The 23,370-nt window shown below is 40.7% G+C and overlaps 1 protein-coding gene across 9 annotated transcripts in view; it reads right to left on the reverse strand.

Annotated features, from left to right (window-relative positions):
- KCNMA1 (potassium calcium-activated channel subfamily M alpha 1) overlaps positions 1–23,370 on the reverse strand; it is a 756,034-nt gene that overhangs the window by 134,112 nt on the left and 598,552 nt on the right. For all 9 annotated transcript variants that reach the window (XR_002730119.1, XM_023204859.1, XM_026455332.1 and 6 more), the window contains exons 16-17: positions 12,275–12,343; positions 3,077–3,163 (exon numbers count right to left, since the gene is read on the reverse strand). Coding sequence is in view for 8 of the 9 variants with exons in the window: in XM_023204859.1 (XP_023060627.1) it covers positions 3,077–3,163; positions 12,275–12,343 (156 nt within the window). In the remaining variant the exon portion in view is untranslated. The remainder of the gene's footprint in view (positions 1–3,076; positions 3,164–12,274; positions 12,344–23,370) is intronic.

Raw genomic sequence — 23,370 nt, forward strand, 5'->3', positions numbered from 1 at the left:
ATTCTCTACAATGCAGGAAGAATGACCTTTTCAAAACATACATCAGATCAGCTTAAAGCTGTCAATGATTTCCATTTTATAACAGATCCAACCATTTTATAAAGTGCTTTAGGAGCCAGCCTCTGCCTCTCTCTCTAACCTCATCTCATACCACTCTCTCCAAATCTATTCCCTAAACACACTTTCCTTCTTGGGGTTCCTACCCACAATGAACTTCTTCGCAGCCCATCTCCTCTTCCTATCTGATCCCTGCCTGATGGATTATTTAGCTTCATCTCAATCTCTGCTCAAATACCACCCCCTCTGAGCAGCTTTCACTTATACCCAACCCAAATCAGTGACTCAGTTGCATTAATTATTTTACCATTAATTAAAAAAAAAACAAACAAACAAACAAAAACTATCATTCTTTCCGGCCTAGAATATGAGCCTTGTGAGAGTTGGGACTTCTCCCATTGTTCACCACTGTTTTCCTGGTGCCTTGTATAGAACCTTCTAAATGTAAATGACTTACCCATATTTGAAGGGTGAATGAATGAGTGAGTTTGAGACTGCTTCCCAGTATTGTTAGGTCTGCCAATTTTTCAGGAGAAACAAGTAATAAGGATTTTTATATAAAAGCTTGTAACTTTTTTCACCTTGGCAACTCATTTATTTTTAAAAATTGTGACTCAAAAGAATCATATGTGCAAGCCAAATTGAGTCACTAAGCCACCGTTTTGTGACTCCTATATTAAAGTCTATGTTCCAACGTTATTTTAAAAGGAAAATATTTGGTGGCAAGGAGGAAAGAGCAAGTACCCAAATGTCCATCCTCAAGTGACCTTCTTAAGACTGCAGTGGGATGATTTCACTCCTCATTTTCTAACACACTGCATCTGAAGCTTTCTATGAGCCAGAATTCATTAACTTCTTTTGTTGCTTTCTTGCAGTGGAGGGTGCAAACTCGATACTAGATCATCATAATCTCCTTTTCCATTTTTACAAAACTTGTTTAGTTTCATTCAAATCTCCAATGTCCTTTCTGTGGTTTTCTGCAGTCTTCATCTATTTGAAATCCCCTAACTGACAGCATTTGCTTTGACACATCACACACCATGGAAAATTACAGGCTGGTGTTGTAGCTGATTGTGTCAGCATGTATTTGTGAATACCATAAAGCACTGAAATGAGACATATTGCACTCCCTAATATAGGAGGTAATTTGTTTTTTGGACGGCCTGGCATTTGTGACATTCATTAGTGAGAGATGCAATAGGAAATAGAATTACACAAATGGGAGTTTCATGTTATATTTGCTATCTGGGAGGTATACGTGATATATGGTGCTCCTGTGCTCCCCAGCCTCCTGTACTTGGTGCTGAGATGCTGTTTCAAGCTTTTGTGTCTCACAGTCTGGACAAGGGCACAAGCTTCTTCTCCAGGAGACCTGATTGGAGCACGGGGAGAGGGAAGGTTCAGTCCCATTCATCCTAATTTCCCTTCTCAGGTGTACCCAGTTCTCAGGATACTCTTGAACAATAGGGAGATTCCGTGAACTGAGTAGGGAGGTATTTTTCCCCTACAATTGAATCATGGCAATCTTTCCCCAATTTGCAGAAATAAATTTAAGTTATTAGAGAGCTCAGTTTAAGAATTCTTTTTTCTTCCACCAGCCCATATTTTCTTTTTCCCGAAAGCTTCTGTAGCCAGTATGGCTTAGTTTGCTAGAGTGGGTGGGGAGGAAGAGGACCCTAAGTATCCATGCTCACATGTCATTGTTCTGTGCTCAGCGTGTCAGGCTCAACCTAGGCAAATAATTAAGAGTGCAAGCTCTGGAACCGAACTTCCTGGCTTTATTCCTCACTAGCAGTATGGCTTTGGGCAAGTTAGTTAGCAAGTTGTGCCTCAGTTTCCTTATATGTAAAGTGGGAAAGAGTAATGCTACCTATCTCATGGGGTTGCTGTGAGATTTTAACAAGTTTTAGATACAGAGAACCTAGTACCTAAAATAGTGCTGGGGTGTAATAAACCCTCCTTTGTAAGAATGTGGTAGTATTACTAAATTTGGTAGAAAGAGAGTGGGTTTTAGAAAAGGAAAGACCAGTTCCATTCTGGGCCCTGCCACTTACTTATGTGCCTCATGGCCTTGGACAAATCACTTATCTCAGTTTTACAGATGAGGAAACCAAAGCTCTGAGTGTTTAAGAAGACTTACCTTCCAGGGTTATTTTGAAGAGCAGCAATAAAGAATGTAGCACACCTAGTACAGGCCTGGCTTTGACGAGGAACTCATTCAATGAAGACTATAGGCTTATATAAATAATGATAGACCTTCACAATTAATAATGTACTTAAAATATTTTATGGAATATTACTCTTGAGCTGAATGACCTGTCTGAACATTTGCATCGCATTTTCTGCTAGTAAATTTCTCCAAGTTCATAGGCTAGAATCAAATACAATATTCCATGTTGTGCTGGAAAGGACCTGGTGAATTCCTAGGCTGCTTAAACAGGTTTAAGGATACGAATAAAAATGTCATGAAACATGCAGGCCAATGAAATCCTGTGCTGTACTTAGAGTGGCTTAATAGTTGAAGCTGACAAGTTCAGCCACTTACCTAGTAGGCCACAAATAGAAATAGAGCCAGTTTCATATTCCATCTGAAATTAATCCCAACCTTTTGAAATTCTATTTGGCAGGGACAGTAGAAAACTGATAATTCTCAAGTAAGTTTCCCAGATAATACTAAGTAAAGAGAACTAGACAAAGAGCCAATTGTCTTGTTATGTTGTTCTGGGTCATCAGGAATCAGGATGACCTTGAGCAGTCATTCAGCTCTCTGAGCCCCCATATTCTCCCTCATAAAATGAATGAGCAGGTAACTAGGCTTCTTAGTTCTAAAATTTTATTATTCTCATTTAAAGATGTGGAATTGACTACATGAACAGGAGTCCGTGGAAGTTTTTCTTACACCAATTGATGGCCATAGACATGTTAAGGAGTTTTGGGGTTATGGAAGCCTGCCTACTTCCATGGGTCAAGGTGTCTATGGCTGGGCCAGAAAGAAAGTCAGTTGAAAATAAACTCTTACCTTTTAACTTCTTTGGCATCACTTGCGATGAAAAATCCTAAAGTACCTTCTTGGATCTTAAGATGGTTTCCAGGATTAATTAATATACTGCTCAGTGAACAAAAACAAACAGAGAAGATACATTTGTGAGGTCATGTTCTGAATAAAACCTCGAAGGCTACACCATACTGTTGTGTTTATAGGGGGCCCACTAGTTTAGAGCTTTCCCCACAGATTTTGTCCAGAGCCCAATGCCCACTGCCCCATACATTTAGTTGGATAATGCCATCATTAAGCACTACTGCTTACTTCCCAGGTTGGCATGCTCCCAGTTGAGGAAATCAAAGCAAATCAAAGTTTTAGGGCCTGGGTTTATATAATGGGGCAGTCTAGCTGCCATCATGGGCATATGATTTGAAGCAAAGTCCATCAGAATACATTCCTTTTGAAACTGCTATTGGTGGTCAACACAGAAGCATTATTGGCCTGATGAAACTATTGCTACAACAATTTTCCATTAAATGACAGAGCATTAATGGGACCCCTATATGTATACATAAACATACATGTACACACACCACATATTACCGTGGGGAATGGTACAAGACACCCGTAACCAATGCAGAAGCAAACCGAACGTCTTCATGACATTGCTAAGGACATGGAAATTGATTCCATGTACAGCCTTTATAGGAAGAATTGGATTTACCCAAACAGTTTTTTTTTTTTTTAAGTTAGCAGTTGGATATACTTAACAATTCCAGTCTGCTGTTTATAAAAACTTACAGGGTGTTTGAATAAGATGTGTGTCTAGCATGTCCTAATTGAGGCAAATTGAGAAAACAAATGCAAACCACCCCTTAAAAAAACTTGCCCTGCAGAGAAGTGGGAATCTAAATATACATTGTCCTATTTCAAAGTGGCATAAATAGATTAGCTGGCCAAGATGTGTTTGGACTGACAGAAGAGATAAATGTATCCTAATCTAATAAATGGATGAAACAAACAACTTTAATTTTCTGCGGATCAAAAGCAGAATACAAGATTGTCTGATGCATAGACTGAGAAGAAACTTCAAGCTTAATGGATACTGAATTTAGGGACTCTGAATGAAGCAACAGAAACAACAGAGGTACTCCTTGTTCTGAAAAGATGTTGCTTAATAAGGTAATAGATATTTGGAATCAGTCTAAAGGAAGTTTTCAGCTGCCCCAAACAATCAAAATATAGAGGATGGTAATTAACACATAATCTTTTCTTCTACTGGTAAACCATTTCAGAAAAGTGTTGTGGTCAGTGAAGTGATATGTCTGTAGTCATACAGGAAGGACACAGGTGAACCTTTGTTCACCTGGTTGGGAGACCTCTGAGCAGATCATTATTGCAAAATAATTGTCTGTGGTCACAAGAACATCCACCATTACTTATAACAAGACCTGACAGGAGGAAACTGTACTTGTGTCATGGCTATTATTAACACTCGATAATATCAAAAGGCTATGAAGATTTAACTGTTCAGCCCTACAACCACAGGCAGCAATGAGATTCCTCCCAAATCAGAGAGCAGCAGTCCACACTAATAGCATGGCCTGCACTGAGCAGCAGCTCTCCATAAGCACCTCCTAATGACCCCTCCACCAACTCTTCACATAGGTATAATGAGCCCTCTGGCTTCATGCAATCACGAGGGCGAAGTGTCAGAGCTCATACAGTTTAGATGAATTTATCTTTCAAAGCCAATTCAGTATGATGTTTTAGAAGGACAGGATTCTAAATTTTGCACATTTTTTTTTTTTTTAACCTCCTTTCCTGCAAGGCAGTTTTTACATGCCCTGGCTCTACAATCAGAATTTGGGTCCAAATTCCAACGCTACCCCTTAATAGCTGTTTGACTTTGGGCCAGTTACTAAATCTCCCTAGAACTCAACTTTCTTACCTGCAAGAGGTAGATAATGGTAATAATAGTCTTTAGAGAATTAAGTGAGATGATGTATAGAAGGCTCAATGCATGTGAGTTATTGTTCCTTTTCTTAATTCTTGTAAAGAAAAGCCAAAGTGTATTTCATTTTCAACAAAGTTATCAGAGATTTTCTCTAGATGACCCCATGGAATATAACACAGGCTTCTTATCAAAATACCTTGCCCATTAATGAGATGAAATTATAGAGTAAAGAACTGTACACTACAGAATAATGTATAAGGACTTACACAAAAAATTCCATGCACTCTGGAGCCTAAAGGAGCTAGTTCCTTAAAGTTATAAAAGCCCACATTTTGACATTATTCATATAAAAAATGCAAGAAAAAAATTCTGAGTGGAAAAAAAATCCTATCATGATTTGAACAACAGAATTCAAAAGGAAAAATCTGACCCACATCAAAGTCTTGGTGACATATATGAACCAAACGAGCATCACATAGAATGCTGTTTCCTTTTTTCACATTATGTGCTTCATTATTCTTTATCAACAATGAACAAGAATTAGCCTACAATGAACATTTAGAATTGGCATTGTAGAGAGTGCAGGTTGAGATAATTTATTACAGCCTTTGAGCTTGCTTTAGTCCAGTTAGTGCGGTGGAGAAGAAGGATTTGGGGCTCTGATGTAAAGCACATTTGTGTTTCAGGTTTGCTGCTGATGTTGGTTAAGTGCTCAGGCACATGAATCAGGTCTCACCTCTTTAGGTCCTGGCTTTATAAATGCAGGTAAGCCTCACACTTCTCATCCATAAAATGGGTGAATAATTGCTAGCTTACAATGTCTTTAAGGGAGTTAAAGAATGTACCATGTGCAACATGACTGACACATAGAAGGTCTTAAATTCATAGTTGCTACTCTCAGTGAGTTAGGTGATTATAAAACTGAGAGGTAAATAAATGCCCACAGAACTATTACTCTCCACTTTGTCCTTGCTGCTAATAAATGACCCAGGAGGTGCCCTATTGTCATTGGAAGACTTTTCCACTGACTGCAAGGAAATCCAAAACATTTTATCCCTGCACAATATCTGGTGGTCAGCTAATTTAGACTGACTTTTGTCTGCATAGTGAAGTATCCACTATTCCTTAAATCTATGTCTGATTGTGTAAGGAACCAAAAGCATCTCTAATTGCCTCACAGATCATGTGGATTCCAGGATGCCCTCTTATTCCCTGTGAACAGGGGTGAGGGGGGTTAAACCATCCCCATGTGAGATGTGAGGCAGAACCATTTGCAGATACTGAGCTAAGGCTAAGGCAGCCTTCTGGGTGGGAATCTAAAGAATGGACCCAGCCCTTGAAGCAATGAAAGAAAGAAATCTAGATACATAAAGATGCTCTTGGTGCTGAAGCACCAGGAAGTACATTACTGGTTTTATATATATATATACTTATTTTAGACATTAAGTCTTCTATACACATTCCAAATCTAGAAAGTTTAAATAAAATGCTAATCCCTCTCTTCTTCAAAATATAAAAAGACAAGGATTTTGGATAGTGGTGACTTTCTCCCCCTTTTGCCTACTATCTTTAGAATTTGTTATTGACCTTCTAATAGGAATACATAAATTTTTCCAAGGATCTCTGATCTCTTTAGGAGAGTATCCAATATTAAGTTTGTTTTGTTCTAATGACTGCCAACAGTCTCTCTCCCTGTGCACCACTCTAAATCAGTTCTCTGGCTCTAACTTTATGTAATTCACTAGTTTATCAGAGATAAACTTCAACATGTGTCATATGAAGAATCATGAAAATCTCTAAGAGAAAAAACCCATATATCCATTAACAGAATTCCAACAAGGACATCTTGGCAGAGGTGGACTTTCCCTCATTTCAAGGACTATATAAATTATCCTTTCTTCTTTGACCTTACTGGTTTCAACAGAAAACATCCAGTGACAGCTGGAAGCACAGGGCTAGTATGGTCCCTTCTTCAAGGATACTTGCTGTCTCTGTTTCTTTTGCTCTCAGACTAGTTTTAAGTCTTGACTTATTCTGTGTTTACTCACCTCCTACATGGAGCAAATACGTATTTTCTGTAAGGAACCCACAGTTCAGTAGAAGGGTACAAAACATGATCACATTCTGTTTACCTTTGAGTTTTTTGGAGTAGCAGGCTTAGAGCACTGCATGCAACAGGCACATTTCAACTATTTGTTGAATGAATAAAAAAAATAAGTTTTTAAAACCTCGTCCCAGAAGTTTTCCTTCTTCACAAATAAGTGGAAAGGAGGTCACAGTTTTCTTTCAATGAACAAGCTACAATTCTCATCAGTCAGGCTGATTAAAGGAGTGACCACACCTCTGCTAGGGCTAGGGGATTGGCCAATGAACTAGCAATCTCTCAGAGGCATTAAGTATGAATATGTAAATATCCCAATATGTAAACAGCGTGCCACTTGTGAAGTTAGAGCAATTGATTTCAACATTGAAAGCAAACCTTCAAAGAGAAATATGGGTTCCTACACATAAAACACATCTACATGGAATTGGCTAACGGGGCTCAGTCCCATGGGGAAATGTCTCTATCAGGTCCCTCCATGAGAGCAGCACCATGTCTCAAGTTGTATCACACTTCATCGGGTATTTCTTGCTAAACACTGGGTCAGGTTGGAAGACTGCAGCTTGATGGAGGAAAGAAACGAATTCCTTTCTCCACCACTTGTGCATAACTGGGAGACATCTAGTTTTGTCTTCAATCATTGTAAACTTTACTTGTTTCCTGTTTCTGGAGACAGCCAATGATTGGTAATTCAACTGAAACAGATATTGTTTAAGGAAACGTCTATCCATTACAGGTAAATATGGTAGATATATATTTCTCTCCTCTCCCTTTCATTTTTGGTAGGTGTAATGTACCATTCCTTAGGCAATTTTTAAAAAAATAGCATGACTCATATGAGAACATAGTTTGTACTTGATAACGTAGTAATTATATTTGTGTCTAGCAAGCTAATGGGACTTCATTAACTAAAGCAAGCAAATAAGAACCATCTAGGGTTTCCGTTCATGCTATGCCCAGATGAATCATGCCATTGAAAAGAGGCTTCTTTGATCACACAAGTTCATATACAATGACTCTCAGTTGGAACTTTCTTTGAACCAATTGTGTCCCCTCTCAGGGAGTATGACTGCATTTGTAGTTTATAGGCCATGTGCAGGCACAGTTTGGAGAAACCCCACATCTCAAATCTTATCACCTTTCTGGAACTTTTCATTTTTTCTGGGCTTTAAAATACGTGCTGCTGGAGTCCCACACAACTAGACACATACACTGTTACTTTCGGATACCATTGGAGACACAGTTGTGTATTTCATGTGTCAATATACTTAAGCCCAGTTCACTCACACACAGACAGCACGATAAAGATTGCTCCCAGTTGGTCAGACTCAAATGACTGCCACTGTGGCCCACCAGAGATACCGGTGAGGACTTACTCAGCCTGCATCCATCTCGATAACGTTAGAAATGGCATTTTCAAATATATTTTGCACATACAAAAAATATTAGCCATATGGGATGGGGAAGAAAGAGGTGATCTAGAAAGGATAATGCTGGATGTTTGGATCTGGGAGCAAGCCAAATCATTTTCTGGTATACTTAAGACAAGTCATGCCTACATCACAACATGCCTTCACCACAAGATAAAAGGACTCAAAGGCCAAAAGCCAACAGCAGAGGTGCAACCACTGTGGACCTTTAAGATGCAAAGTGTTGCAGTAACTTCTCGCAGTTGGATCATATCAATAATGCCAAACTGACAGGAAGCCACCTCTATACATATGTACTCCAAAAATCACAGAAGAATCAGACTTTGGAAAGAGATACAGACAAATACACACACACACACACACACAATTACAAACACAAACACATGATAGTGATTACAATCACGAACAAAAGTAACTTGAAAAGATGAACAAGTAGGCATCTCAATAGTATGTTTTCAACAATATTGTCTTAGAGAACACATTATTGAAAAGCTGTCCTGGAACTATTAACCCAAAAGTTTATTTTTAAATGCCCTTGATGATGACTTAGTCATGCTTCATGCAATGTAAAACAGCAGCAAAACAGGGTGAAATCACATGGTGAAATTGAGAAGCTTCGTATTAAGAAATATGCCCAAACACACTAGGAAAAAAAGAGCCACGAGTTTGTCTTAATAAACAGTACTAACTCTGTAAATCAAGTGTGATAATCTGGCAATTTAATAGCAGTGTTCTAAGTCTATACTGAGCACTGCCTGAGAAATAAAATATTCAAAATGTTATCACCAAAATAAATGTAAGGAAAAATAGAAGTGTAAGGGCTTGGTCTCTGCTTTGTGGATAAAAGGACATGAACTCTGCTCTATAGACAAGAAACTCAACACAGGGAGGAGGAGGTCACTGGGAATGTGGATGTAGTATGTAGACAAAATGGCGCCAGAGTCCAATGGACACCAAGACACATCAGGACAATACAGAAACAGACACAAAGGGCTGGAGAGAAGCATTCTCCTGTTCAACTTTAATAGTATTTGTTCCCATTATTGGTGCCATGACTGAAAACAGGAGTGTGCCTTTCTTTTTTTAGGTTTCCTGCAAAGAAGTTAGTGCGTCATCCAAAAGAACCAACAAATCAAACAGGAACAGAAATAGGCTACTTCCAATTTATGTACTCTAGTTGGAGAGCGGTGTATATATATGTATATATATATACACACACATATATATAATATATATACACTAGACAAGGGAATGAGATTATATATACATATATATAATCTCTCTCTTCTTGAATTCTTGGCAAATGGTTAGTCCTGTGGTAAGGAGTGAAGATAGAGGGTGGAGGTTGGAAGAAAAGTTAACGAAGAGTGCATACCGCTTTCGGCTTCTGCAAAACGACAAGAAAAGAATTTAAAATCAAACAATTTGATAATAAATTGACTGACACCAAAAGGAAAGAAGGAATAAAACCTTTGTTTCAAATCACTTGAAGGATGCATGTGAAAACAAGGTTTTTCAGCAAAGCATGAAAACAGTACCATGGGTGAAACCAACAACAAAGAAGGTAGTTAAACACAGGTTAAGGAAGGTGGGAAGGAGAAGCAGGTCCTTTGAATTTTCACACCCAGTCGGTTAGAAAATGTGAGAGGAAAAGAAGTGGGACATTTTAAATAAAGAAGAATATTAAAAGTATTATCTCAGGGAAGATTAAAAAAAAAGTTTATCTTTAACATGGATATTGTGTTTGATAAGTCCTGTGTTTTCTCAGAGGCATGATCCACATTCCCTCAAACACACCTTTTTCCACAAGAACCAATGTGCTTCCACACTGAGACCAAGCCACATTTGAGAATTAAAACTGGCAACTGCACAAAGAAAGCCCAAACAAAGCCAAACAAGTCCTTTTTGCCCTTTTCTGAAAAAAAAAAAAAATATATATATATATATATACACTAAAAATTATATCTATAAATATGGCTTTGTTGAAAACATCTCAGAAGTGTGACTCAATTGAAGGACCTATCCAAGAAAAGTTTCGTCTTCAGGGAGTGCTCTGAGTTAATTTTCTTAGAAGAGTGACATTGAGTTCACGATGAACCATTAATAGCCTTTCGCTCTTTTTGTCTCCTTGGGACCAAAAGGCAATGAATGAGAGACAACTGCTCAAGGTTCAGGGTGCAATCTCCTGCAGTCAGATTATTCCAGAATGGTAAAAACACTATTCAGCATCAACGTCACCCACATCATGACCTTTTTGTTTGAAAGATGCACAAAAGTAAATAGAGAACATTGAATTACACCAAGATTTGCTGACTTGGCAACACGGAGAATATCATTTGCAAAAATCCAGGATACACACAGTTCCCCTACACAGGTACAAGTGAGTATTGGCAAAAACATGGGTAAACAGTAATCCCAGAAAATTCCACCTCATCTGCTGAACAACAAATAACTAGGACTCTCAGTTTTTGCAAACAATATTCTTCACTTTGCCAACATGAAAAAGAAAATATTTATCTACCTACATACTTGTTAACTGCTACAGCCATGTTCTACATATGGCCACCAAATCTACCATTTTTTCTTCCTTTTGGTTGATTTGGGTTTTCAAAATAGCTTAACATTTGATCAGATTGACTTTGTGAGCAATCTGATCTGGTAGTTAATGTAACAGAAAACATTGGATTGATCTGTTTACAATCCAGTGTTTTCTTTTCTTCTGTTTTGCCTTGTCATAGACACAGACTGTACATTTGAAAGTCTGGCTATATTGGGTTATTCACCCAGATAAGGAAAACTCCTTAGATGATGATAAAAGGAAACGTCTAGTCTTCCCCTGTACTCTGCTCAGGTATTAAGGTATTTGTTGGAGGGATCTGCACTCTACATTTGGGCATCTGCAGGATCAAAAAAATGAACTATAAGGAATAGACTATGGGTGTCATTTCACAGAACAAAAGCTTGAGCATTTCTCAATGAGCTCTCTTTCTTCCAAAACTATTGACAAGAATTGGGGAGCAAAAAAATCATCTCTATTTTATCTGTAAGGCGTACAGTACTCCATCAGCAAAATTTCTTGTTAGCATGATGCTTCCCACCTCCAGCGTGAACTCATATATTGACTGGGATGTTATCTATTTCAACCAGATACAGTCCCTCATCATCTGATTTGCACATAATTAAGTATAAAATAAATAAATAAAGAGAGCTCCTGCCTCTGAGCCCCACTCTCCTGGCTCATTTACATGAAGCTGATATTCTGCCACCTGGATTTTGGTTGCACCGGGAGAAGCACATATGGTACACAATAGGCTGCTTGTAATTTGGCTATCAAGAGAGCTGGTGTCTCCCCTCACAGCTCCACCCCAAGGCTGCTGTAAAGGAGGCCAGAGTCCACCTGCTTTTTGCTCACAGCAGTAAAAAAGGGTTTTAAGGTCTGGTTTAACACTTAGAAGGTGAAAAGTCCAGGTCGGCATGATCAGGTGGAGATATTTTGTAGGACTCATCCCTCTTCCCTGGAGAAACACTCTCTGAATGCCCAGCAGGGCTTTGGATGCCAGGCTGGTCTGGCATAGAAGCTGCAGTGTCCGGGGGACCCTCGAAATGTGCTCTAGGGTCAGAGAGGTGTTACATCTGGTTCCATGCAGATAAATAATTCACAAGAAAGCAGAAGTGAACCGACCGTTCTCAGAATGCACTCTCACCACCAAAAGTGTCAGCCGGCCGCTGGGTCACCGCAAACTTACCGGCTCTCTCGGTTGGCAGACTTGTACTCAATGGCTATCATTAGGAGCTTGAGCTTCACAAAACACAGCCTGCAATGAGATGGAGAAGCCTCCCAATCAGTGCTTCTGAATGATCAGAGCCACAAAGCAAACACTATTACGATCTTTCGGTCTCCTAATGCAGTCATTGTCCGAGGGGGATCCTCATTCCACCGGCACTGTGCCAAAGGGAGGGGTGGAAGCGACACCTCCCCATCTTCCCTGTTAAACCTGATTTCTTGCAAGTGATAAGGTGCTGGATGCTCAAAGTGCAAATTGCACTCAGGTCTGGCTGTCTAGACACAGAGCCCAAGCAGGGATTTGTGCCTGGGGATTTACACTGGGCCAGATTCATTAGTTACTCGGTCGGGTAGTAAAATGTTAACTACAGGGGGAGGGAAAGATTTGGACCAGCTGGACCTGTTATTTGGATTCCATTTCAGTCTTTTGTAAAAATGGCTCATATTGTTGTTCTGAACAGACCCCTGTGTGCTTGGAATGATGGTAATAATACTTGGCCTCTGTGTAGGTGCCCAGCACATGACGATGGCATCATCACTCCTGGCTCCATTCAAGCTGTCTCACCTCATCTGCCTGGTGCTCTCAACTGCAGAGCAGACTGCTTTAAGGCTGCCTTGTTCCTGTTTCCAACCCTTCCCTTGTGCATCCCCCGCTCCCCATCCCTTCTTCTCTCTTCCCAATCCATCGTCCCAGGCCACGTCAACTCTAATCTTCCAAGCAGTAGGTCTTCTCCAGCTTCTGCTACCCTGTGATTTTCTATTCTCAAAACTCTCCCAGCACCTTATCTGTAAACAAATCACTGAGCCTTTAGTTAATTTTATACTGGCTATGGTCGCTCCCTATTGTTTCACGTGTCTGAACTTTGTCTCCTTAACCAGAGCAACTTCCTTAAGAGTCCTGAACTTGTTTGGAATTCTCCACAGTGCATAGTGAATAGATACACCGATACAGAGAAGCTAAACAAACAAATGGTTTCCATTTACTGGGTTTCAAATCAAAGAAAATAACAAAAGGTGCAGTAAAATGTTTATGCTTAAAGATGTTCAGAGTAAGTATTATTTATACAGAGTAGAAAAATAGAAAACAACCTAAATGTCCAATAATAAGGCAATAAAGTACAATGCAATATAGTATTAGCATTCTAAATGGCTTTTCACAGAATATTGCAAGATATAAGATCAACAAATAATATTATATAAAAAGACATGAACATGTAAATAGAACAAATATATAAAAAGACGTGAACATGTAAATGGCACAATACAATTAGATGAAACCACACACTTACATACTTATAGAATAAAAGCTCACATAAACAAAATAATTACATACATGATGTATGACAAGTTTCTACAATGAGTATTACTATTTTGAATAATAGAACATTGATTAACTGATAGACTGAACAATGAGTTGATGCTTATTTATTCAGCTCCAGCATTGTAAGGGGGATAAGGTACTGGGTCACAATGTGGGGTGGGCTTCCTGGTGGTTCAATTTAATCCCCTCAATATCCCTAAGAGAAAGCTATTACCCCAATTATTCAGACTTCTATTGATAGCTCCATTTTACACGTGATGAAACCAAGGATCAGAAAGTCGATGTAACTTGCCTAAGGTGTCTAGCTGATACCTGGCAGGATACACTACATCTCGATCTCCAGTGAAGCCTATTTTGTATTGGGAGAGACAGACAATAAGCAAATATACAAGTGAATAAATAATAAATTCCTAGATGATGACAAGTTCTATGTTGAAAATAAAATAACCTAAGAATATAAAAAGTAACTCACAAGAGGTATATCATCTGTGACGGTTCAGGAGGACCATTCTGAGGATGCAGGGAGCCCAACAGCATGATGAGAAGATATGGGGAAAGAGCTTTCTAGGAAGCAGAAACAGCAAACACAAAGGCCCTAAGGCAGGGAAGAGCGCTGGGTGTTTGAGGATCAGCAATAAATCCAGTAAGACTGCAGCTGAGTGAGCAAAGTCAAGTGTGACAGTGATTAGGTCAAGAAATGAGGTGGGAACAAGATCATGAGGTCTTTGCTTTCCAGAGCAAGGAGTCTGCAGCTTATTATAAGTGGAATTGGGGGATTTTAGTTGCTTTAAAATAGAAAAGTAACATCATCAGATGTGCTGGATATGGGGATGTGTTGCTTTCAAGGAAAGTACTGCTGAAGGCTTCATGCTCCCCAGGGAGTGAGACCAGTTGCTCATTCCTACATGTGAGGTTGTGGTCCCCAGCACTGCCTTCAGCAGATAGTCAGATGTCAAAGGACCACTTCTATCCAGGCATATCTGGGATCTTCTGTGATTTGCAGGTTTTCTGATTCCTGCCAGAAGATTCAAATGACCTGGGCTTTGTGCTGATTGGGCAGCTTGCTGAAACACCAACACACATATCCGACTACAGCTGGAAAATGCCTTCCTTAATTTATGTCCCAAAGAGCATTGATAACATGCACCCTTTATGGGACTGTTACTTCTGGAACTTAAATTGCTTTTAAAAATATATATGTAGCTTATGCAATGTTTATTGAACCAAATTACCAAATTAAGTAACCACTTACCAATGTAAATAGTAGTTAAATACCAAAACATCAGGGAGAAGGCTGATCTTAAACTTAGTATGGATCATGCAAAGGTTAATTTGCTAATATCCTATGAGCAATGACCAGTCCAATTTGGGACTCTGGTAGTTCATGGGATCAAATATCGTCATTGCTATTATAAACCTAATCCCACTGGTAAGAAGGGAAGTAATAGTTCACAGTAATGGTGAATTATGTCTTCCCAGCTACTACAGTACCATTTACCAACTGGATATAAAAAGAAAAGAGTTTCCTACTACAAGAAAGTCCTAAAATCTATGTGGCCTTGTATTCATTCTTTAACCTTATATGGGATGGTCCTGCAGATCTGAGTCCTCTTCCAGTTTTAAATCCATAACATCAAAACATTCAAATCCATACCTAAGATGATTCTACAATGTCTTATAGAAGTCCCTTTTTAAGAAGTCCTTTGACCCAAAACAAGCTGTTGCCCACTGGCCAAAGGAAAGGAGAGGGATAGAATGATGTGAACAGAGAGAACATAGGCAAGCCGTGCCACAACACAGATTTTCAGATTCAAGCCCTTCAAGACCAGCTGATCCTGCCCTTTCTAGGCAGATGACAAACTGAGGTCCAAACAGAGGAGAGCAACTAGGTCAAGGTCAATTGACTTTTATGTAAAACGCCAAAAGTAGAAATCAAGCCTTTGATGCAATGTGCTGCACAGATGCTTCTCATCAGAAGAGAGGAAATGTAGTGGCAGTCACAAGCCCAACAGGCAGACACATTCTGTTTGGTAAGTACAGTGTTTTTTAAAAAACTGTAAATAGATGCCAACAAGTGAATTCACATAAAAACTGGCTTTTCAGCTTTCCTTGAAAAATCAGATATGGCTACATTGGCACCACATTCTACATGGCTAAAAGGGTGTGAAGCACTTATCCCTCTGGATGGGATGTTTGTTCTCCAGTGTGCCACAGTCCCCACCACTCTCTATTGTCTCAGATGGCCTCACTCTTCATTCTTTGTTGCTAACTGCCTGAACTTTACAGGTATCTAAGTTTTTAATCCCTACTATAATAGGTATCCTCTGGATATTGCAGAATACAAATCAAGTATAATAAACCATGATTTACACTGGAAGCAGAGCTATGGCTCCCCCTGTGAGTGTTCAAATCACACTTTTTTGTTAGATCCTGCCACAGAGAGTTGGCCAATGTCACAATCCTGGGCTTAAGGACTGCATCCTGTTGCAGAGATGCAGCCTCTATTGGAGGTGTCTCATGGGGAAGAGCAGAGCAAGCTGAGTGAACAGGGGAGCTGGTGTGGTAATGACTTGTTTACTTATCTCTTCCCTCTAGACTGAGTTTTTCCTGTACAGGATGCATGCTTTCCCTCACTGGCATTTTGCAAAGTTGAAAGTGTAAGCCTTCAGTAAAGGCTGGATAAATAAATGCATGCATGAATGGGGAGTAAATCTCATGAGTGGCTGGAGTGATGGAGAAAAGATAAAGTGGCAAACTAGGAAAGTCTATGCAGAGAAAGCTTGGAAGTCAGTACAGAATCATGAAATAAGCTGCTTCTTAGCTTGTCTTATTTGTTGGAAGCGGACAGATGGGAAAGGAAGGATACAGAAGGAAATAAAAGTAGTGATATGCTCTGGGAATCTAATTTTTGCCTTCGATCCACAATGCCAAGATGCAAGTCCAATTCTAAAATACAACAATTTGTCCTTGGGACCTTCTAGAGACGCTCTTACGCCCTTATGTACCTCTTACATTTTCAAGAATATATATACTTTCAGTCTACCCAAAACTGATGTTCTCTGGTTAAACATTTACTCGCATCACTCAGCACCATTTTTTGGTAAAGAAGAATGAGCATTAGCCATCTAATCCTTATTCTAATTCTGCCTTTACTCAACTTACAGTGTTTCAACATATACAGGATTGGTGTGAAATCAGGAAGCAGGGTGAGGTGAGGTAAGGGGAAAAAAGGAAGCAAGAAAGCCTTCACTATGTGATAAATGGGATAAAATCAGCCATAAGCTGGCAATAATTTAATTCTTGGTTTCTAAAATAAAATGCCCCAATATGTCCAACGCAGGAAGCTGTTGCTGGTTGCAAAAATAATTACAGGGGAATAGAAATGACTTCTTTTTTCAAGAAAAAATGCCACTTGTCACAAAAAGGTCTTAAGCCCGTAATCGGCAATAAAACTGTTGTAATAACAAGTTACGTTGCTTTCTTGATAATTATTAAGTAGAGGTCTACCAAATTTGACAACGACATTATACAAAGCCTTTTTTTTTTTTTTTTTTTTTTTTTTTTACTGCCAACATCATCTGTTCACTACAGTAGTTCCAACCCAGATGTTCCTGAACAAAGGCTCTTAAGAATTAGAGTCCAACTGTTTCTGTCTACCCAGAGGGAAATAAATTGTTCTTGCCATTAAATCAGCCCCCTTGACTGGAAAGATTACTTGCTGGTGTGAATTAAACATGGAAACCTGTCATAGAGTTTGCACCTTCAGGAAGAACATACAAACAGGAGGTCTGGGGCTGTTGAAGAGGACTCACCCCACAAGTCAGATGAGGGAGGACGAAAGAAGCAACTGTCATCATTCCCCCTGAACCCAGCCCCACCCGAAGCACCAGCCCCTCTTCAGCTATCCAGAGGGCCCTGGGAATGTCAGGTTGGCACAAGTATTTGAAGTAGATACGGATACAATGTACGTTGGAAAACCAGGTCTTCTGGATCAACGGTTTGGAATGGAAAAGATTCACATTCAGGAGCTTTAATTTAAAATGACAGGTCCTAGAAATCAAAATATCTAGGTAAAGAAACTTTGAAACATCAGGATTTCCAAGACTCACCACCAAGAAAATAGAAGTGATTTAAAACGTTCATGGAAATGTTAAGACTCTATTTCTCTATGAAGCTTTGATAGGAGTGGAGTGGGAAGGTTTCAGAATATCCCCACCCTCTCTCCCACTTTCTTATTCTCTTTCTCTCTCTCTTTCATACACACACACACACACTCACACAGACACACCATCTCCACTAGCACACCTAAGACTCTAGAATTTAAAAATACATTACTTAATATAGACAATTAACTTTTGCCTAAAGTGTGAAGAAACTGCATTTTTAGAGAGCCTTGTTATTATTGTTAATGAGAAACATAAAATGAAAGAAAAAACTGTGTGTTTGCTATGAGAACCCAATGTTGAGTCAAAGCCCAAGCATCCACCCCATTTCCAACAGAACTCCCTCCCTGACCACGCCCAAGCGTCCACCCCATTTCCAACAGGACTCCCTCCCTGACCCCTCATAGAGAATTCTGGACCCACTACTACCTCAGTAGCCTGTTACTGAGGATTTCAGTAGACTTTAGGGTCAACGGTTTATTCACAAGCACATAGAAGGTCACCTCTTGGGTCTCTGTAGTAGAAATAACCACCAATACTGTATTCACATCTCTATTCATATATGTTCAACCCTAATTACAGTACTGCCCAAACCAGTGGATGAATAGAGCCAGTTCTGTGAGGGGAAAATATTTTTTAAAAAATGAGATCTGCCAGGTGCAGTGGCTCATGCCTGTAATCCCAGCACTCTGGGATGCCAAGGCGGGTGGAACGCCTGAGCTCAGGAGTTTGAGACTACCCAGGGCAACATGGTGAAACCTTGTATCTACTAAAACTCCAAAAAAATTAACCAGGTGTGGTGGTGCATGCCTCTAGTCCCTTGGGACTAGAGGCTACTTGGGAGGTTGAGGCAGGAGAATCTCTTGAGCCCCAGAGGACAAGGTTGCAGTGAGCCAAGATCACACTACTGCACTTCAGCTTGGGCTACAGAGTGAGACTCCATCTCAAAAAAAAAAAAAAGAGAGAGAGAGAGAGAGAGCGAGATCTGAGTCTCTCCATAAATTCACTTAAAATGCTCATTTTTGCAGTCAGGCTAAAGAAATCTACCATATAACAATTGGGTCTGCCTGGTTCTTTCTGCTCCATGTTCAAATTTAGATGTCTTTCTCTAAAAACTAATGATTTCACAGAACTCAAGTTAAACTAGCTACAGTTTTCATTGGGCAAGAGGCCCAGCTTTCTCCGGGCGGTCTTAAATTTTAAATTTCCCCAAGCTGCTGCTTTTTAAAGATCTGTCTGTGCAAAACAACATAGGTTGAGAGCATGATTTTCTGAATTTGGGAGGGGAGCACTGAATGCAGGGAGTAGAGGAGGGAATAGAGAATCCCCCTGCACTCTTAAACCAGCACAGTAGCATCCATACTAGCCCCTGGGCTTGGGGACAGAACTCCTGCCCTTCAGCACAGCTGGGGAAGATCTGATCACAGTTCGCCAAGTTACCCAGGCATTAAATACTCCACATCAAATCTGAATTTTAACTGCTCCATCAGCTGCAGAGGGACAGAGAGAGACACACACCATATTTTAAATGCATCTTTTGTCCTAATCCCCTCTGAGCTGTAAAACCAGATACAATTCAGCTTTTATATTTTGCAAATGATGAATGACCGACTAACAAGCTCACCATGAAATTCAGAACCTAGAACACAGTGCTCTTGAGGCAGCCCAACTGCTGAACCTGTGGTTTTCTGCAGTTCCTCCTTGTCCAGTCCCTCCCCTCCCCTCTGCCCTCCCTGGGGTAGGGGAGTGCACCCTCACTTTTGCAAGTGCGCATAAAAAACACTGTTATCAGTTTCCAAAAAAAAAAAATCACAAGTCAAAATAAATCTGATGCATCTCTTTCTCTCATCTAAAGAGGAAATCAATTTGCTCTAACTGGAAAATCTCGGAGACCTATGTGTTGAGAGCGCTCCTTATGGTACTATGTGGCGCAGCATCCAGTTAGAATATGCTCGTCCTTCTTTATCCCCCATCTGAATCAAAACTCCTGACAAGACACAGCTCAAATGTCATCTCTTCCAGGAAACACCCCCATGTCCCCCCAGCCTACAGGGAGATGTCCCTATAACTCTCAGCATCTCTATCCCAGCTGTGTGCATCTACCAAAGCACTTATCAGTGGGTGCCTAGGTCTTCTGAGGATGGGTACTATGTTCCTTAGCTGGACCTTAAACTCTGGAGGCAGCCAACCCAGGCAAACTGAATATTTTACTTGGCATTTGTTGGCATTTGTAAGTATTGCTATTAATCTTTTCATGCACACATATTTGATCAAATCTAGTAGGCAGTTTCCTCTAGAAGTGGCACCAAGCTTGGCACAATGATGCACATAACCCAATTCATTAAATATCTGGTTAATTGGTGACTAACTTGTTTGGACGAACGGAGGCAGGATGGCGCATTTCCGGGTTCTTCTTCACTAACCTTTCCAGCGCGCGCGAAAATGCAGCCGGCGCCGGGGAAGGTGCAGATCAACTGGGCATGCACCAGGTGACGTCAATCCGAAGAGACCGAGATTTACCTGGTCGCACCTGCGGAACGCCCCCCCCCCCGCCCGTGCCCGGCCTAGTGCCCTCCCACTCCTAGAAAAGCCTATCTCGGCCAGTGAGCCACGGCGGCCTTCCTCCAGCCCCACTCCTGTCCGGATGTCAGGACTGCAGGAACCCCGCCCGAGAGCCCCACGGGGTGGGGGGGGGGGGGGGGGGGACTCTGTCGGCCTCCTTTGCCGGAGGGCGATAGACCTCCTCCCCACACCTTAGGTGACCAAAATAAACTTGCAGTTTTTGCTCCTACACTTGCCTACCCGCTGGTTCTTTTGCACTCACTCGGCTGGTCTTAGAAAAACAAATCATAACTGATAAGAGAATTTCCTAAAGGTTAAAAGTAAATATAAATTGGATACACATATAGCTCGCAATGTGTTTCTTTCTTTCTAAGTGCTTCTTTTATATTCAATGAGAAAGATAAATGGTAGAGGGAAAAGGAGAGGAGGGAGAGGGGGAAAAGACATTAACCAGTACTGACAGATAAGTCATAGCACTCCTATTTCAGAGAAGGAAATTGGGGTAAGCACCTGTAATGGTTAAATATTGTCAACTTGATTGAACTGAGGGATGCAAAGTATTGTTCCTGGGCATATCTGTGAAGGTGCTACCAAAGGAGATTAACATTGGAGTCTGTGGACTGGGAGAGGTAGATCCATCCTCACTCTGGATGGGCACCATCTAATCAGCTGCCAGCATGGCTAGGATAATACAGGCAGAAGAATGTGGAAGAACTAGACTTGTGGAGTCTTCCAGCCTTCATCTTTCTCCGGCGCTGGATGCTTCCTGCCCTTGAACATCACACTCCAAGTTCTTCAGCTTTTGGACTCTTGGACTTACACCAGTGATTTGCCAGGGGCTCTTGGGCCTTCAGCCACAGACTGAAGGCTACACTGAGAATCTCTTGGCTTGAAATTTTGATAGAGATAGCTTTTGGGGTGGCAGGACCTTCTGCCTCCACTGCCTCTTTTGTTTCCCTTCCTGTTCTCTTGGGAAACAACCTCAAATTTCACCCCTACATCCTGCTCCCATATCTTTTCATAGAATGACTCTCCTAGCTTCTGAGAAAACTCCAAGCTCTCCCAATCCCACCCTGCAAGGGAGCATTTTGCCAGCCCAGAGAAAAAGCACATTTATTTCTTTCCATGCTTTAAGATGTTATTGGCTGCATATTGTTTTAGTGCAGTGCATAATTACAGAAACTGCTCTGAAAATCTGTATATTTTATCTGTGCTTTATGATACTCAGAATATTCCCCAATTCTTTTTCTTCTCCGTGAACCAGCTTAAAATATATTTTGGCATCCTTTATGTCATTTTGAAATTGAATAGCCAATTCTTACTGTAATGAAAATACTTACGTGCCAGCCCAGTGATGTACAACACTACACTCTAATTACGGCTCTGCTTTAATTAACCTGAATTGAAGAGTGTTATCATTAAACTGCTGGTAACTTTGAGTTATGGCTTTTCTTTAATTTAAAGTAGAAAACACAGATAATTAAGCCTCCAGATAATCAAATGCTTGAGGAGAGCTTCAATGTTTAGGGATGTTCCTAAATCTCATTAAATGTCTTTCCTTTATTGATCATTTCTACCTCTGCTGTATCATTGTATTAAACGAATAATAGCACTAAGTTGTACACATTCTCACTCACATCAGAAGTGGGATATATATATATTTTGGGATATATATATCCCCCCAGAAGTGGGATATATATATATATTCCAGAAGCTTTACTGAGCAAATACTAAATTATCTGACAACAATTTGTCTCCTCCTTGGGACATGTTCTAAATACTAAAATCAATCAAAGAGAATATTCACAGAGCCACTAGTGCCAGGTCTCGAGCTGGCTGAAGGCCAGTGAAGTTCTATACCACCCAGTGGGTCAGGGTTGGCAAACTCACACATCCACAGGGCCAGGCCTGGGATTTATGTGTGAATCTGGCCTGGTTTAAGATATCAGGGAGGAGTGACTACATGACTACACTAACCCCTTTGCTGCATCAAACTGGAGCCAGTTAGCATTCAGAGGAAATGTAGGTCTTGCACTGTCACATTAGATTTTCTAAAGAAGCCAGAAATCTAGTTTTTACGTGAAATACCACTATTTTGAAATATCAGCAATTAGTTTTTATGAAATTAAACACTAATGTAGTCAAACGTATCTTGTGAATATCTCATTTAGAGCCTGTAGGGGGAGCAGTCCTAACCCTCCAAGTTACCCGTGAGCGGAACCCACTCAGTTACCAGGAGCAGAGTAAGAGAAGGGTGGAAAAGCAAGAAGGGCCTGGGGGTTGGGAAGGGAGCACTCTTGTTAGACACAAACACCAGTTAGGCCAGGGAAACCCCAAAGCCAAGGAAGGGGGCTTGACGGAGCCCCTGCTGACACCCTCAACCAGCCTAAGACTCCCTGCAGGCTCTAGCAGCTCATCTATGTGCTCAGACCACCACCACATTAGAAAGACAAGGCTTCAATTGCCTTTTTATAAAACTAGCTTCTGTTAAAAAGCCTGCTTTCCCCCAGGGCTTTCTATCCTAGGCAAGCCAAGCTCCAAGGAGGGGGAGATCCCCTGGGACAGCCTCAGTGTTCCAGGACCCAATGCCTCTGAATGGTTAACTCCTCTCAGTGGCAGGAAGAGAAAGAGCTCTCAAAGAAAGGCACACATGGGAGTCACAATAGGGCATCCATTTTCAGAAAATAACTCCTTCCGAATCAATTACCTATTCATTTTTCCAGTCCATTTAGCATTTAAACTTTCGCTTAGAGACAGGGTGAGAAATTTCAGTAAACAGCCAAACCATTTTGGATTGCTTAGGGTCTGGGCCCAGGGTCTGACAGAGTGCACCTGCTGTGTTCAGTGACAGGAGGCTCCAGGTAAACACGAAGCCACCAAGCGCTCCGCCTCCCTCCCTCCTGCATACAGAAAGAAAACCGCGATACAGAGGAGGCCAAGGGCACCCAGGATTGTCCTCTCCTTTGTGGTAAAGCCCAATCGGTTTTGTTTGGATGTCTTCAGACCTCTCTT

Source organism: Piliocolobus tephrosceles, chromosome 9 (genome assembly GCF_002776525.5).
Source record: "Piliocolobus tephrosceles isolate RC106 chromosome 9, ASM277652v3, whole genome shotgun sequence".
In the NCBI taxonomy this organism is placed as follows: domain Eukaryota; kingdom Metazoa; phylum Chordata; class Mammalia; order Primates; family Cercopithecidae; genus Piliocolobus; species Piliocolobus tephrosceles.